Raw genomic sequence first — 15324 nt, 5'->3', positions numbered from 1 at the left:
TGTTCGCCTGTTGTTGATGTATCTTTGGAGTTTATGGAACAAACGCCAGCAGCCATCATGATTAGCTGAGGTCACATGAGGTGACTCTGCTTTTAAATCATGATAAAACTGAAAACATACTTCTCTGAATTGTTTTCTGAGTTAAATCGGAACACAAAAAGTGCCATACAAATTAAGTTTTATTTAAAAACTAAATCTGTTGTTTGCTTTAATTTCTCTCTACTGTTTTACTAATCATTTTGAGTCTTTGTGTGGATTAACTCAGGCAGCAGACGATGACGACTGCGCCTTGTCTGAGGATGCCACAAGTGCCAGCAGTGATGATGTCAGCGGTGGCTGGTCCTATGAGTGGAGTCTGGTGCACAGCCTGAGTGCTGAGTGGGAACTTGAGAACTGTGACACTGACATACAATCCAGGTGACTGAAAACTTCATCCCGACTTCAGAAAATCTATGTTATTTTGGAGCAAGCTGCTCCAGATAAAAGTCCAGCTTCTGGTAATAATGAACTGGTTGTAGAGCTTCATATTGATCATTTAAGGTGCATGATTAGAAACCTTTACTTCTTATGCGCCTCAAAGTTAGGAAGAGGGCCTTGCAAGTGTTGCAGAAGACCTTTGCTTTCTAGATCTTCTGTTAAAAACCAAACTCTGGCATCCAAATTTAATCTCTGTGCGAGACAAGTAGCTACTTCTGGAATTTCATGTGATGTTTTCTAAAAATAATCTACAAAAATAGCTTTCATGCATTTTTCGTCAGTTCTGTTTGTAAAATGTAAAAATGAAACTGTAAAAAACAGATTAAAAGTTACTTTAGACGTCTTGAACGTTAGTAATACTTTATACCTCATTTTGAAGTGACTTTATAACCTCTTTTGAGTAAAATGTATTCAACTTTTAAATTTAAATCCATAATTTTAATAAAATATCCACCAATTGTCAAGTTGCCACCTGAATTTCTGGTGCATACTTGAATCCTTTCTTATTTAGTTCATTAAAATTCTTTTGTTTCCACATATCATCTTCATCTGTTCACATTCCAGGTCCGTTCACTGACTAAATTCATAATAGTTTAAAGTAGTTCCCATCAAAGGCCCTGGAAGCAGCAGGAGCAGATTTGCTGAGTCACTTCTCCACAGATCATCCTCTTTGTTCTTCAGATCAAGGCTTCTTATGAGTTCTCAGTTATGGTTTTAAATCCTGTGATGACAGGGGGGATTTCACAGAATTCATTCATCCTGTGTATGGAGAATTAGGTGTTTACATAAGATTTTGACAGGTGGCGTTGAAAACTTTCAACTGCTTTCCAAATTAAAAAATTGTTATTTAATACTTTTAAATGTTCTTTATCGGTTTAAAATGTGTTTTAAAGATTTTAACAATTTAATAAAATAAATTCTGAAAAGCAGCCATCTATGGAAGAGAAAAAGTTAACAGCGACATACTACCTATACTTTATGTAGCCAGAGGGCGGTCCAAGTCTGGGTCTCAATGTGCCGGACCCCAGCCCGGATAAAATACACGGTTCTTTGCCAAGCTGCCCGTGTGTGTGCCATTTTTTCTCTTAAACTGACCCATCTTCTGAGGGAGCAGTGAGGTGCAGATACAACCATTTGGTGGCTTAACTCCCCAACCCATCAAGTGTCAGGCAGGGGAGAATTGGGTCCCATTTCTTGGATCTTTAGCATGTCTCCACTGTGGATTTAAACTCACAACTTTCCAGTTTTAGGGTGGACACTCCACCAAAAGGCCACTGAGTTGGTAAAACATGTCTGTTCTGAGCTGCCTTTCCATTGACTATGAAATTGCACAAATTGGATATGCGATAAAAAATGTTCCTAATGGAAGCATGTCAGTTTTGGAAAAAACACATTTATAAATTAAAAAAAAGAAGAGTTTGTGCTTGGAGGAGGTGGTTTTAGAGGCGTACTGAAATTGTCATATTTTGCAAAACTGCAATGGAAACTTTTTTTTTTTCTAAATAAATCAGTCACTTGACCAAAAACTGGATGCAACACTTAGCTAAGAGGTCTCACAGCATCACATAGGTCATCAACAGTTGAGCTTCTCATGCAGAATTGTTGGATCCATAGTTCCTCTGTAAAATCACCCACAATTTCCCAAAATCACTTCATTTGTAGCCACTCCCACTTGCTGCTCCACGATCTGAATAAGACGCCAACATCTCCTTTGATAGATGATGAGCGCTACTGCCATGGCAGAAATTTGAATATATATGTTGTAAATCAAAGTCTTGTTCACATCGGTCGTGTGAGTCGGTTTGGGTTCATTATGATTTAACGGAAAGAGTGAAATTGTGAAATTTAGTTTTTTCGACATTTCTAAAATTTCAATAAAGTTTTGCGCATTTGTGTAATGGAAACGCTATGCATCTACTGACAACTAACCAGTAGGTTAGAAGTAATATAAAATGTTTTAGGATTATTAAACATCAGAACAACCAATATGAGTGAAAGCTAAATGTATAAACTATTTTTTTAGATTGACACAGAAGTTTTTGACTTGGTATTCATATTTGCTGTCTTTGACTCCGTAGCTCTCCAAAGCAGGGGGATTGTTCTGACCGGAGCAGATCTCTCAGCTCAGAGAGGTGCGGCGCAGCCCAAAGAGAAATGACCAGACTGGATCCCTCCCCTCCTCGCGTTACTGAAAGTTACTGGATGGATGAAGGGAGGGGCAGAGACAGGTCCCGTCGGACCTCAGGTTAATGGCATACACACTGCATTCGTAAAGACTCCCGTACCTTGACTTGTGGAACTATTGTCATAATCTCTTTATGCAAAAAAATTAAATATTTAGCAGGGGTGTGTATTGGGAAGAATATGGCGGTACGCTATCGCAATACACATCTGATGATATGACGCGTATGGCGATACTACCCCGACCAATTTTTCCCAATTTTTTAAGAGTATGTCATAGAAAATAGCTACTTGAATATGAATTCACCTTTCATTGTAATAAAATGGTAAAACACAACGTTGAGAACTGCAACTATATCATGGTGCTTTTGTTTTGGTAAATTAAGAAATATTTAAGTGGAAAACGAGTCAGACGCTGAAGGATGCTCATAAATAATTAATTCAATATCGTCTTGCCAGCATTTCAAATATCGCCAAATAAAATCGATTTTTCCCTTCACACCTAATATTTTGTGTACTGGATGTTTGCCTCTGTTGGGATTTTATCTGATCAATGATCTAAAAATGTGTGATTTGCAGAAGCCAGAGGAGAGAAGGAAAAAGAGAGTGGCTATTTCTCCCCAAACAGAAGAGGTGATAATGTGCAGCAGACGGAGGAGACCAATAAACGCTCGTATCGCTACTTTGAGAGAGGACGCCCTCTCCCGAGCAACTACGTCCCTGAGCCCAAAGCCTGCGTCCCCTACAGGAGCGTCAGCCTGGGTCTGCCATCCCAGAGAAGAACCCCAGAGACGTACATGCAAGAAACTTGGCGGAGCGAGTCCCCTCAGAGGTACACGTATCACTCCAACTTCAGACGAGGTGCTGACTCGCAGAACAATTCTCCAACACGTCACAGCTCTGTGAGTCCGGACCGCTACAAGGTCACGGATTATCCAGTGGAGCCCACGAGAGGGAGCCCCCTCTATAGCAGCCAGACTCGATCTGATGTCTCGTCTCAGCTTCCATCCCACGGTGTCTCCAGGCACACGTCTGGCAGGTCCAGTCCATCCCGTAGGAGGGGGTCCAGAACATCTCGGACAGCATCACCTTCCAGATCCATCCGCTCACACAAGCATACAGACTCTGTAAACTCACAGAGCGGTGAATATCTTCCGCAAAAGAGTTGCAGCAGAAACTCGAGAACCCCCTCCCAGGCTTCCAACAGACACAGCTTGGACTCAGAGAAGCTGTACAGAAACCTGGAGTCGCTCTCCCGCCGCAGTTCCACAGCAAAAAATCAATACGAAGGGCCGCAAACGAGGCCGTGTGAGGCGTCACCTCGGACAAGAACAACCGTCAGCAGCGTGGCTAACACCCACTCTCACAACAGTCGGGATGTGTCACCGAGCAGGACAGTCCGCAGTCCTCAGAGCAACACCTCACCCAGAGAGCTTGACTTCACAGACAGCAGAAAAAGCCATTCTCAAGGCTCCTGGCAGGGCTCCTCACACTCTTTACTCAGCCTCCCACGGTCTCATGCGTCCGTGTCTTCGAGACATGGTGCAGACTCGCAGGTTCCTAGTGGATCACCATCACATATAACAGACACTGACAAAGCCAATGAGGAGACTCCAAGAATCTCTTCTGACAGAAGCAGGAGCAGCTTGAGGAGGGGCATGGAGATCTTGCTGACCTCTGAACCTAAGAAGACTCCAGCAGAACTTGAGGAGGTACATGAATCCGGTGTTGTCTGATTGAGAATACACTTTTTTGACAATTAGACAATCCTAAAGGCACGAACTATCACAGAGACACCTTTGTGGTTTGAAATAACTGAAGAAGCTAGTCCAAAACTTTAGACACCAGGAACAAAATGTGCATCAGTTGTAAAGATGTCTCCATAATGTAAAAATCAGGGCAAAAAGAGGGCTATAATTTGGTGTTCCAATGCTCCATAGGAACCATTTTCCATACCAGTACAAGCATTTGTTAGAACAAGTACAAACAATTTTAGACTCCTGTTTCATGCTAAAGACTGTTTCTTGTGTGACAGCCTGTAAAAAATGTTGACAAAAACGTGTTGATCTAAGGCAGGAATGACCATTGATGACTACATAGTACTAGCAGACATACCAAGGATACAAGTGGAGTTAGAAGAGGAGTTCCCAATGCTGCGATGTAGAAACCAGAGTCCTAGTCCGTGCAGGGACCAGAGAATGCGGACATACAGGTTGGTGGTACGACATATCTAAACAAAAGCACTAAAGTTTGTGTGTCTATTGTTATTAACAGGTGAGCCCATACTGTGATGGCTAAATGTTGCTTGAAGGCCAAACATGCAAAAGTCAATCAATAGAACATTTGATAAAGAAACGTTTTGGAGATGCATTGGCTCTACTGAAGTGTTTAATGCTTTGCATTAATCCCAAAGAATTAAATCTGGATTTTTTCCCCCAAGAAATCAGCAACCCACAGAAAGCTAAGCTTGTTTTTTTAAAGGCATGTAGCAATTAATCAACTCAATCAATTAGTCAATTTTCATTGGATCGATGAAAATGAAGCTAATATCAGCTATGATTTGTATCGTCAACCACGTATCATCAAATCATTGTTTAAGAAGAGTTGTTACACCCCTGTGTTTTTTGTTTTTTTTTTTGTTTTTTTTTTATGAGTCCTGTGAGAACTTTCTCCAGAATTTTGGAATCTGTTTGACTTCACGTAGTTTTGCAAGAAATTGAGCATTTCAAATGCATATATCTTACTTGACCAGTTTCAACATGCACGTCTTTCCAGGGGTCAAGATGAAGCAGACGTGTACCGCTCAAGGCTTGAATTGGAGGAGAGGGGAAGGGTCAGAGAGAGGGGAAGAGACAGACGAGAAAAATGCAGGGATCCTGAGACTGGACGGTCCACCCTCAGACACTCAGCAGCATCTGTTCACACACAGGTAAGGGATACCGTAACCGGATATGTGTTCAACTTTCATTTTTAATCATTTTTATTGCATTGAAGTCATCGGACGGACGAAGCAAAATGCACAGATCTGTGAGGGAGAAAGAACAAGTTCCTGCTGAGCAACCTCTAACACAGGTCAGCAACAGTTTATCCCCTTTTTGTATGCCGTTTTTACTGCTCTTACCCTAAGCCCTGTAAAGAAAATGGTACAATATAGTCTCTTATGGATCACTTTGATTTTTTTTTTAATTCAAAGCAAGTTTTGCATGTTGACATATGCTTCATTATTATGCTGAGAACTTCTGAGCTGATTTATGGCTCATTATATTTGCTAGAGGCCCACTCCGATCATCTTTTGATCTGTTATAAAAGTCTTTCCAGTTCTCTTTATGCCATTTTCAGACAAAATAAAAAAAACTGTATTGTTTTCCAGAACATAGTTTCTGCAGAGCAGCCGTAGTTCATTAGAAATTTGCCTCCGAGTTGTGAGCGTCACTATTGGTGTGGAGCAACCCCACCCCCCTTCCCCTCCCCATTGCAGAGTAGAGCAGAGAGCTTGTGGCTCTCTCTGTCTATTTTCTACGTCACAAAAAAGCTCTTTTTCAATATGCATTTTTTGTCTGCTTTTGATTCACAATCCTTTGAATTAAAAAAAACTCAAATGCTATATTAAGCTTTTTTTATATATATATGTCATCCATCATCAGAAAAATGCCACAAGAACGCGTTTAAAACTCATTGTTTTGTCAGAGTGGGTCTTTATAGAAAACATCACCATGACTTCTTTATATTTGTTCTCACTTTTTTTGTTTCTTGCTCTGTGGCTAACAACCAAATATGGACAAACACTATGCATGTTGAGTAAGTATTTTGTGCAGCACACTCTTATCAACGAAACATTTAACCAGTTCCTCTGTATCCTCATAATCACTGTAACTAAAGTTCTTTTGAGATTTTCACCTAGAAAAATGTTTTATATTTTTTTGTACAAATTCTTTCCCCACAATCCTTTATGCACACTTGGCAACACTGTAGTTATCTAAAAAAAAAAAACGTTTGCGTCTGCTGACAGTTTCCGCTTCCTCTTGTATGTGAGAAACAAACCACAAGAACGTTTTTTTTTTTTTTTACTTTGCATTTAACTTCTAGACGCTGCTGTTCAAAGGGATGGATGTCTATTCTGGATGAACAGGGAAAGGTAAAATGTCCTTTTCATTCTTTTTCTAATGATTTTGAAGTGCGGTTACAGTTTTTTCTGTGTTGTTTCCTTTTGTAACCACAATGTCATCATCAGACAGACAGACGGTTCATCAGCCTTCTGACACACTTTAAGTCTTGTAAAGACGGGATTTTCTGTTGTCTTTAAACTGGTTTTAGTAGGCAGATACAACAAGTATATGGATTTTCTGAAAAGTTTATTAAGTTTAGGATATATTCTTTGAAAAATACAGTTTTTGGCAAAAAATTGTGTCTGAACATATTTTTTTTTGTCATGTCATAACTTGTCTTTTGAACTTTTTACTTTATTTTATTTTTGTATGTTGCTTCTAGATGATACATTTAAAAACGACTTCCCTTTTCCACCATTTTAGTGGCAATTAAATTAAGATAAACCCGTAAGATTTGATAATATTCAATGATTAAAGAAATATCCAACTTTTTTCAATTTTAACTGAGATCTGTCAGTTTAACCAACTTCCTGTTTCTATCATGGTCAACTGTAGTTGAGTATTTTTTATATATATAAATATCAACAATCTTCACATTCAATAAAATAATGGATTATCTAATTGCCTAAATGATCTACCATGTTTAAAAACTAAAATGTATTCAGTCTTAACCTCTAAATCTATGCTAAATAAAAGCAGCTGGGGTGTTTTTAAAGTAAAGGATATTAAAGGATGTTAAGTACGTTGTCACTGATTATGTCAAGGTAAATCATAGTGATTTAAGAATCCTGTATTTTTCAGTGGAGAAAGCACTGGTTTGTACTTGCTGATACTTCACTGAAATACTACAGAGACTCAGAAGCTGAGGAGGTACAACCTTACAACAAATTCTAATTCCATCCTTTTGGTTTCAACTTTTGGTTGCAATTTTCTTTAATTTTAAGATCTTTTTTCCATGCTGCAGTCAGATGACTTGGAAGGAGAGATCGATCTGACCTCTTGTGTCAATGTGTCAGACTGTGATGTAGAGAGGAACTACGGACTGCAAATACAAGTACGTTTTCACAGCACTTTTTTCAGTTTGTGTTTGAAATTTCACCATTTAATCTAAAAAGACAGCAATGATCCTTTTCCCATCATCATAAAAAGCTATCTGAGCCGCTTCCTTGTTAAGCACGGTTGTTTGCATGACTCCTTTGATCTTTTCCAGACAAAAAGGGCGCTGTTCACTCTTTCTGCAATAACATCTCGGATTCAGCAGAATTGGGTGAAGCTATTAAAGCAGGCAGTCAAGAACAACGCTCTGTGAGTTCAACCTTAAACACACTGGGGGAGATACTTTTTAGTGCAAATAAACACAGAAGGCAAACAGAACACCAGCTTCTCCGTGTTTTTGCATTCACAGTAGTGCAAAGTCAATAAAGTTTAGAAAGTAAACAGAAAAAAACTTCCCTGCAGTAAACTTTATCAATGAATCTTTTGTGCTTTTAAAAATCGGTTTATTATTTTGAAAAAAACATAATTAAGGAGACTGTGCTCTTGTGGAAAAGGAGACGGATAATGGATTAAGAGAAGCAGATCAATTTAAAAACCCCAAAGGCATGTAATGTGACAAAGCTCATAAAATTATAAGAATAAACACTGGTACTTTATTAAGACAAAGGTCAAAGAGAGGACTAAATCTCTGGTTTTCCACTGACTAATTGTAAAAATGTGGATTTATTTGCTCTTTTTTATATAAGCAAATCACGGAGCAGTGGCTCAAATTAGCATTTTTTGCGGACAAATTGCCATGTTGTATCCACATATTAGTATTTAATCTGCATTTTGTAGGCACAAAATGCTAACTTTTGCAAACAAAATGTTAACTTGTGTGAACAAAATACTAACCTATGCACATAAATTGCTATTTTGTGGCCTGAAATTAGCATTTAATTGCATTTGTCCACACAAAACACTAACTTGTGTGCACAGAATGCTTCCTTGTATGCACGAGATGATAACGCACACAAAATGCTAACTTGTGCACCCAAATTCCTATTTTGTGGCCACAAATTAGCATTTGCATTTTGTGCTCACAAAATACTAAATTGTGCACACAAAATGCTTACTTGTGTGCACAAGATACTAACATGCGCACAAAATGATAACTTCTGCAAACAAAATGCTAACTTGCTAACCCAAATTAGCATTTTGTTTGCAATTGTTTCTGCACAGAATGCTTACTTCTGTGCACAAAATGCTAACTTGTGCACACAATGTACTAATTTGTGTGCACAAATTGCTATTTTGTGGCCACAAGTTATTTGCATTTTGTGTGTACAAAATGCTAACTTGTGTGCTCAAAATGCAAACAATGTGTAATTTTTTTTTCAGTGTCATGTCCCAAGCAATTTTTTTTTTCAGTCTCATGTCCCAAGCTTTATAGCAAATACCCAAGAGGACAAACGTCAGAGTGTCAAACAAATATATATATATAAATTATTTCTCTTTTAACAATGTAACTCTGTTACAGGAATATACAACAGGTTTATTTGAAACCACAAAATGCCAAGAGCTAAATGTTTATCGAGTGACTCCAGCCTACTATGTAGTAAACAAGTGAAGGTTTCTGTGATTGGGTGGTCCTCCTCCACCCCCATGTCCATCTACGGATGGGTAACTTTATCCTCCTTCATTTCTTTCATTCGGCCCTCAGCCAATCAGACTCCAGCAGCGAGAAAGAGAACCCTCTCTCCCAGAGACCGTCGTCAAGCCAACCACCTGCTCGCTTCACCTGCAACAGCTCTGGAGGTGAACGTACCACTTCCACCTACACCGCCACAGCTGCGAACCCCATCCGTGAGGACGGCCAAACAGCAGACGGCGCAGATTTGTCTCCGACCAGTCAGAGAGAAGAGGGGGAGGGCTGGGATCGTGAGCAAGCAAAGCGACTGGAGGAGAGGAACAAGTGGTTTGAGGAGGGGGCGTCTCTCGGTGAGATGAGCAGCAGGTGGGACTCCATGGAGCTGAAGAGGGGAAGCGTACCTGTTCCAGTTACTGAAACCATAGACTCTGAGCTCAACAGGAAGTGGGCCGAATTTGAGACTTTGTCATTCAGTGACATGAGCCCACAGTCGCTCATGGGTGCCCAGAATTATCAATCGGAAACCCAACAGCAGTTTATAGATGATCCCCGAACTCCCCACCTAAAGTCTGAGGAGATTGAACAGTCTGAAGCACGTTCACTAACCAGCATATCAGAGGGGGATCCTCAATCTGAAAACGGTGTCCAAACCCCCACAGCTGAAACTCTGCAGAAGGAGGTAAGTTGGTCAATGAGTGATGCTCCAAATTCTCCCAAGATCCAATTCTCCATCTCTCCCAGGCCGTCTCTCTCCGACACCAAGTGGAGAGCATCAAGAGGGAGCGTGCAGCCATGAGGATGGAAGTGGACAGCCCCTGTGGTCCCACGGCCCCCTGCAGAGCTTGGCTGGAAGAAATGGAGGCCTCCCATCGGAAAGCTCTGCAGGAGCTGCAGGAGAAGCATGCCAGGGAGGTGAAGCAGCTGGAGGAGGAGCGAGATCAGTTGTTGCTGGTGGAGAGGCAGGCGGCTACAACAGGTGAGCCAGGAAGTGACATCATTAATTTAAGTGATTTTTTTAATCAATATATTTCGTTTTAAGTTTACATGTTATCTAATGACAGCTATGGAGGCGCTTAAAGCAGCTCACAGAGAGGAGCTGGAGAGGGCCAGGAGGCTGTGCGGAGAAACGACTCACATGGATTCTTCATATAAAGACCAAATGTAAGCATGGAGGACCTTTAGCCTTGTTATCATGATGAAACGTTCTGAAAGGCTCTTGCTGCAGGCTTGTTATGTTCCTCACTCCACAATGACCCCTTGCATGGTGATGCCTCTCAATTTACACCAGAACTTGTGTTTTTTTGCATGTCAGGCCTCGGGCAGATGCCTTGCACGGCGAATTAAACGCACTGTCAGAGCAGTACTCACAGAAATGCCTGGAACTAAGCTGCACAGAGCAGAACAGCAAGAGACGAGAGGCTGAGCTGGACTTTAAGAAGAGAGAGCTGCAGCAGCTGCAAAGAGAGAACCAGGCAGGATTTTTAACATTAAGATGACATAATTTAACAGAAAAACTTTAAAACAAGCATCACAACTTAATATAAATGTATCTTTCAGGAGCTGAAGACCAAGCTGGCAGCAGAAATCAGTCGAATGCGTCATTTCATCACAGGCCAGAGATCGGATGTGGTTTCCCTTGGCAACACTGAGCACACAGTGTCAGATTTAGAGGTACTGAAAGTAAAAGTGTAGTTGTTGTTGACTTGAAAGTAATTAAAAGTCAAGGATCAACACTGTAGCTTCAGATTGGATGAATCCACTGATGACAACATTGTGTGTTTCTTCAGACAGCACCATCAACATTTCCCTTGTTTGGTATTGAGGCTTTTATTTTGTAATGATCTGAAGAGATGAAGAGAGAAATGCTGCCCTCTATTGGCTACATCTCAGTAAACATCCATCATCTCTTTCAGTTTATATCCTTGGGTTCAAAGCTGTAGTTCTTTCCAAAAAATACTGTTTTTTTTTTTTTTTTTTTGGGGGGGGGGTTCAGAGGATGACACAAAACATTTTCTCTTTTTTTTCTCATTTTATATCAGATAAAAGTTGCAAGAATGTAATATGTTAATTGTTTCATATTTTTAAGCTTTTATGTCACTTATTTATTCTTTTTATTTGTAAGTCTACTTTTTTATATTTTAATTGTTGTTTTTACTGTTCTTTGAACTTTTAATGTACAGCAAATTATTTTTATTTTATTTAGGTATTTCTTATCAATTCTACAACCTATAGAATTAGCTAAATGTCCTTTTGGCGTTAACTACCAACACAAGCATTATGTGATGAATTTCATTTATACTTTTTAGCATAATTGATGTATAGTTTTATCCTGTAAATGTAGCTTCCTGGTTAGTTTGTTTTATCTTAAACTGCTGAAGATGTGTTCACGTTTGCAAAGGAACTATAAAATAATGGATCACTTTGTTTCGTCTAGACGCTGCTAAAAGCAAAGGAAAATGAGGTGCAGTATCTACGAAAAGAAATGACCTGCCTTCAAAATCAAGTACAAACTCTTACCAAGGTATAGCCTCAGAAATATTTCACTTTTTAGACATTTTCATTAAAAAGTATATCTTTTAGGACTTTGATGTGTTAGCAGGTTTTAAATTTGTTACTTTATGAAAGTGCTGGAACTCAACTGCTTTCATTATTATTTAGAAAATTAATAACAACAAAACTTTATTCGTTAAAAAATGAGTCACAATAATTTCTTCAAATAAGCAGAAGACTGATAAAAAATAAATATATTTGAGTTAAGTTCAAATATAGCATGATGTATGTAATTTGTTCTATATATTTTAGACTTTACCCTTTAAAGACAAATGTTAGATGTGACTCTACAAAAGACTTTTTTTTTAAGTAAAAAGTAAAACTGAGTTTGATTTATCAACTCAAGCTTCACCAATCCATCTGATTTTCTTTTCTTTACTTTATTCGTCTTTTCTTCAGGAAAAGGACGCAGCTTACGAGCGTTACAAAGAAGCATATGTGGAGCTGACTGCCACGAGGGGCCGCGGCCAGCTGGAGATGAACGCCCTCAATGAACACCTGAGGCTGACCAATGCTGCACTTCAGGAGGAAGAAAGACAAACCTTATAACCAACATGGATAGCACTTCAAATTAGAGATCATGAGCCACATATTTATGAATGTAAAATTAAAACTGAACAAGCGTTTCCACATATTACTGACTTTTTATTGAGATGACATAAACGTGCAAACAGGAGTGAGGGCGTAGGAAGAAATATCTTTCACATCCTTACATTATATGTTAATTATGACGATATCTAGGTCAGAATTTGAAGGACATAAGTTGGATGGAGGTAGAGGATGTACTTGAAAGTCATAAATGCTCCATCTTCTTTGTGCTGGCTGGTTTTCTTTCAGTCCAAACCGCAAAACACCCTGAAATTACAGAAACATTTACGTTTTTTTGCATCACTATATTATTTTAAAGGGCCTAGATCATGCAAAAATAAACTTCTTTTGAGCTTTTAAGTGTATTATAATGTTAGTTCCTCACAAAAAAACAATCCCAAACCAGTATTTTGCTCTACTGAAGCATTTCTGAGCTTTTCTCTAAAACCCTGCTCTCTAAGCCCCTCCCAATCCATGAACACTAGTGGGTCCTCACATTGTAAGAAAGTGGGGAACAGCCCCTTCCAGGAAGAGTCTGCCCTGCAAGCACTGCCCCCAGGCTAACACATACACACACTTTCTCCGCAGATCTAGTGGTGATCAGCAAAACGCTTTTATTTAAGCATCGACTCTGAGAAGAAGTGGCTCCTCTTGCACTTAATCTGCAGAGAAAATCATGGTTTGCTCCCGAGGCTTGAGGTTGATGTCATGAAATGGGTGGCACCCACGAGAGCGAAAGGCGATGTCTTACTTCCGGTTGGAAAAATGTGACTGTGAAGATATTTCATTAAAAATGTGTTCCTTAGTGTGCCAAAAGTGAAATATTATCACATATAAGGACACAGTTTACTTTGAAAGGCTCAAGAACAGCATGATATAGGCCCTTTAACACATAAACCAACTTATAAGAGGGCACTCCTGTGTGTTAGGAGTTGATAGGTTGCTGACACGCCCTTCACACAAAGATAGGACCATGAAAAGAAACAAAGCAGTCATGTTGCAACAGTACTATGGGCGTGTCTAAAAACACACTACCTTTACCTCTTGTTATATGGCAAAAGCTTTAATTCAGTCATCGTCGTCGTCATCTTCAGGAACGAAGATGTCGTGTTCTTCCAAGAGAGCCGCAAAGTTCTTGCTGATCAGAGTTCCCACGTAAAGAAAAGGCACCACCACTGCTGTCATCCGGATGAGACCAAAGGGTGTCTGAAAAAATCATGAAGACATTCAGGTTCAGCCACGGGCCACGCCTCAGTTTGCATTTAAGTGTTATGATTATTAACAATTACTAATCCTGCCCCGAAGATTTTTAATCACTACAGAGGTTATTGAACAAGATTAAAATGTATGATGAAAAATTGGCAGACCAAAATCAAAAAAATTAAAATATGAATAGTTACATTTTTTTTATTTATCAATCTAAATTTGTCTAAAATGTCAACTAAAATCAAATTTAAGGTAAGATCAGGAGTTTATTTATAACCTAATGTGTTTGATGTGTTTCGGCCAAAGAAAAGGCGCTATACAAATAAATAAAGTTTGAAGTTTGATTAAAAACAGTGAGCAAAAACAATTTTTAAGAAATGTTATTTTGAAAAAAATTACTTAACATTTAAGTTACAGTTTTAATTCACACTTGCAACCAATAGCAAAAGCGAACAAAAATACTACTTTTGTTTAGTAAAGAATAAATAATTTCACAATTCTACATATTAATGAAACATAATTTAGAAAGCACACACCTTAGAAAGAAGTTACCTAAACGAACAATTTGTTTTTTTTTTGGTAGGTGGACACAATTTACATGTTAACGCACTCATTGGTTGAACGAGACAGGCTAACGTAAAAGCAGCCTTCCTATTCGCTACGGCTGGTGTCAATTTACACATTGCCCCGCCCAGTTTGTCTTGTCATTTTACTGTATTTAAAAGAAGGCAAAAATCACTCACTTTATCTGGTTTTGGAAGAATTGCTCCAGACGAAGTAGATACAACAGTTCTGCTTTGAGCTGCCCTGGATATAGGTGACGTTTTCAAGACGGGGGGACGAGCTGTTGTCCCCCGAATGCTCGTAGAGGCGAGTCGGAGCGGCAGCCGGAGAAGGTTCGCCATTTTTCCAGCTGCAGTGGGACGGTTTCTGTGCGGAAGGACTGCGCTGCCTTTGAAACCACGCCCACAATCCATCATTAATCACGCCTCAGAAAAAATAATAATAAAATGACGGTAGATTTGTTATAAGGTTTATCCTTTTTAATTAAATAAAACTGATATATTTGCTCAACTTCCTGAATAGGTAAGACAAATAATTTAAAAGTCCAATGTTTTTTGATCTAGCAAATAGTTTACAAAATAAAAGCCCTGTTTTTATTGTGTTTGTATCCACAAAAAGTCTAATTTAATAATACAGGTAGTAGTAATGTCACTGCAACATAACTTAAATGCAAGAATGCTTATAATTGACTAAACAGTAAAGAGCTAAATTAACATTTTTATCTTGATTGATAAAAAAAAAAAAAAAAGAACACCTTAAAATGAAGAGAGACGAAGGTGAGCAGCTTGACCTGCTCTAAAGCTGCATTTACACCACAAGTAATTCATGCAACAGCGATGGCCAGTTTCAATGCCAAATCAATGGTGCAGATGCGATCTGAGGTCCTGCAGCCCAATTTAAGCGACGGGCGCTGTGACACTGGGAGCAGCGCGGCCTGAGTTCAAATATTTCAACTTTGGTGAGGTCGCCGTCACGCCTCAACCAATCAGGGACTCAACTTTGGGCATGTGACGTTTTCAGTGACAG

At 39.2% G+C, this 15324-nt stretch overlaps 3 protein-coding genes across 3 annotated transcripts; 2 read left to right on the top strand and 1 right to left on the bottom strand.

Moving 5' to 3' along the window:
• Positions 1-2981: 2981 nt before the first annotated feature.
• On the top strand, positions 2982-6073 carry LOC118599412 (serine/arginine repetitive matrix protein 2-like). The gene is made up of 4 exons (XM_036214385.1): positions 2982-3006; positions 3241-4370; positions 4731-4870; positions 5434-6073. Exons 1-4 carry the CDS (start codon positions 2982-2984, stop codon positions 5630-5632), a joined length of 1494 nt encoding a protein of 497 aa, XP_036070278.1. The 3' UTR covers positions 5633-6073.
• A 644-nt stretch (positions 6074-6717) lies between these two features.
• On the top strand, positions 6718-12511 carry LOC112156898 (TRIO and F-actin-binding protein). The gene is made up of 11 exons (XM_024289260.2): positions 6718-6793; positions 7566-7634; positions 7729-7818; positions 7975-8069; positions 9463-10069; positions 10132-10366; positions 10452-10551; positions 10703-10862; positions 10948-11061; positions 11825-11911; positions 12340-12511. The coding sequence occupies exons 1-11, from the start codon at positions 6767-6769 to the stop codon at positions 12487-12489; spliced, it is 1734 nt and encodes a 577-aa protein (XP_024145028.2). The 5' UTR covers positions 6718-6766; the 3' UTR covers positions 12490-12511.
• A 53-nt stretch (positions 12512-12564) lies between these two features.
• Positions 12565-14684, bottom strand: LOC112156899 (essential MCU regulator, mitochondrial). Its single transcript, XM_024289261.2, has 3 exons — positions 14478-14684; positions 13570-13734; positions 12565-12795 (listed from the first exon to the last, which is right to left on the bottom strand). Exons 1-2 carry the CDS (start codon positions 14637-14639, stop codon positions 13597-13599), a joined length of 300 nt encoding a protein of 99 aa, XP_024145029.1. The 5' UTR covers positions 14640-14684; the 3' UTR covers positions 12565-12795; positions 13570-13596.
• Positions 14685-15324: the final 640 nt, after the last annotated feature.

This window comes from Oryzias melastigma, linkage group LG1 (assembly GCF_002922805.2).
Source record: "Oryzias melastigma strain HK-1 linkage group LG1, ASM292280v2, whole genome shotgun sequence".
NCBI classification, from domain to species: domain Eukaryota; kingdom Metazoa; phylum Chordata; class Actinopteri; order Beloniformes; family Adrianichthyidae; genus Oryzias; species Oryzias melastigma.
The sequence above is the reverse complement of the archived record's forward strand: the minus strand, read 5'-3'. Positions and strand labels throughout refer to the sequence as shown.

Excerpts from the sequence above, each read along its gene's own strand:
- LOC118599412 (XM_036214385.1), top strand. The coding sequence starts at position 2,982 with ATGGTAAAACACAACGTTGAGAACT. Across the intron at positions 3,007-3,240 it reads AAAACACAACGTTGAGAACT|CCAGAGGAGAGAAGGAAAAA; the intron begins GCAACTATATCA and ends GATTTGCAGAAG. Across the intron at positions 4,371-4,730 it reads CTCCAGCAGAACTTGAGGAG|GCAGGAATGACCATTGATGA; the intron begins GTACATGAATCC and ends TGTTGATCTAAG.
- LOC112156898 (XM_024289260.2), top strand. The coding sequence starts at position 6,767 with ATGTCTATTCTGGATGAACAGGGAAAG. Across the intron at positions 7,819-7,974 it reads ACTACGGACTGCAAATACAA|ACAAAAAGGGCGCTGTTCAC; the intron begins GTACGTTTTCAC and ends GATCTTTTCCAG. Across the intron at positions 10,863-10,947 it reads AGCTGCAAAGAGAGAACCAG|GAGCTGAAGACCAAGCTGGC; the intron begins GCAGGATTTTTA and ends TGTATCTTTCAG.
- LOC112156899 (XM_024289261.2), bottom strand. The coding sequence starts at position 14,639 with ATGGCGAACCTTCTCCGGCTGCCGCTCCGACTCGCCTCTACGAGCATT. Across the intron at positions 13,735-14,477 it reads TTCTTCCAAAACCAGATAAA|ACACCCTTTGGTCTCATCCG; the intron begins GTGAGTGATTTT and ends TGATTTTTTCAG.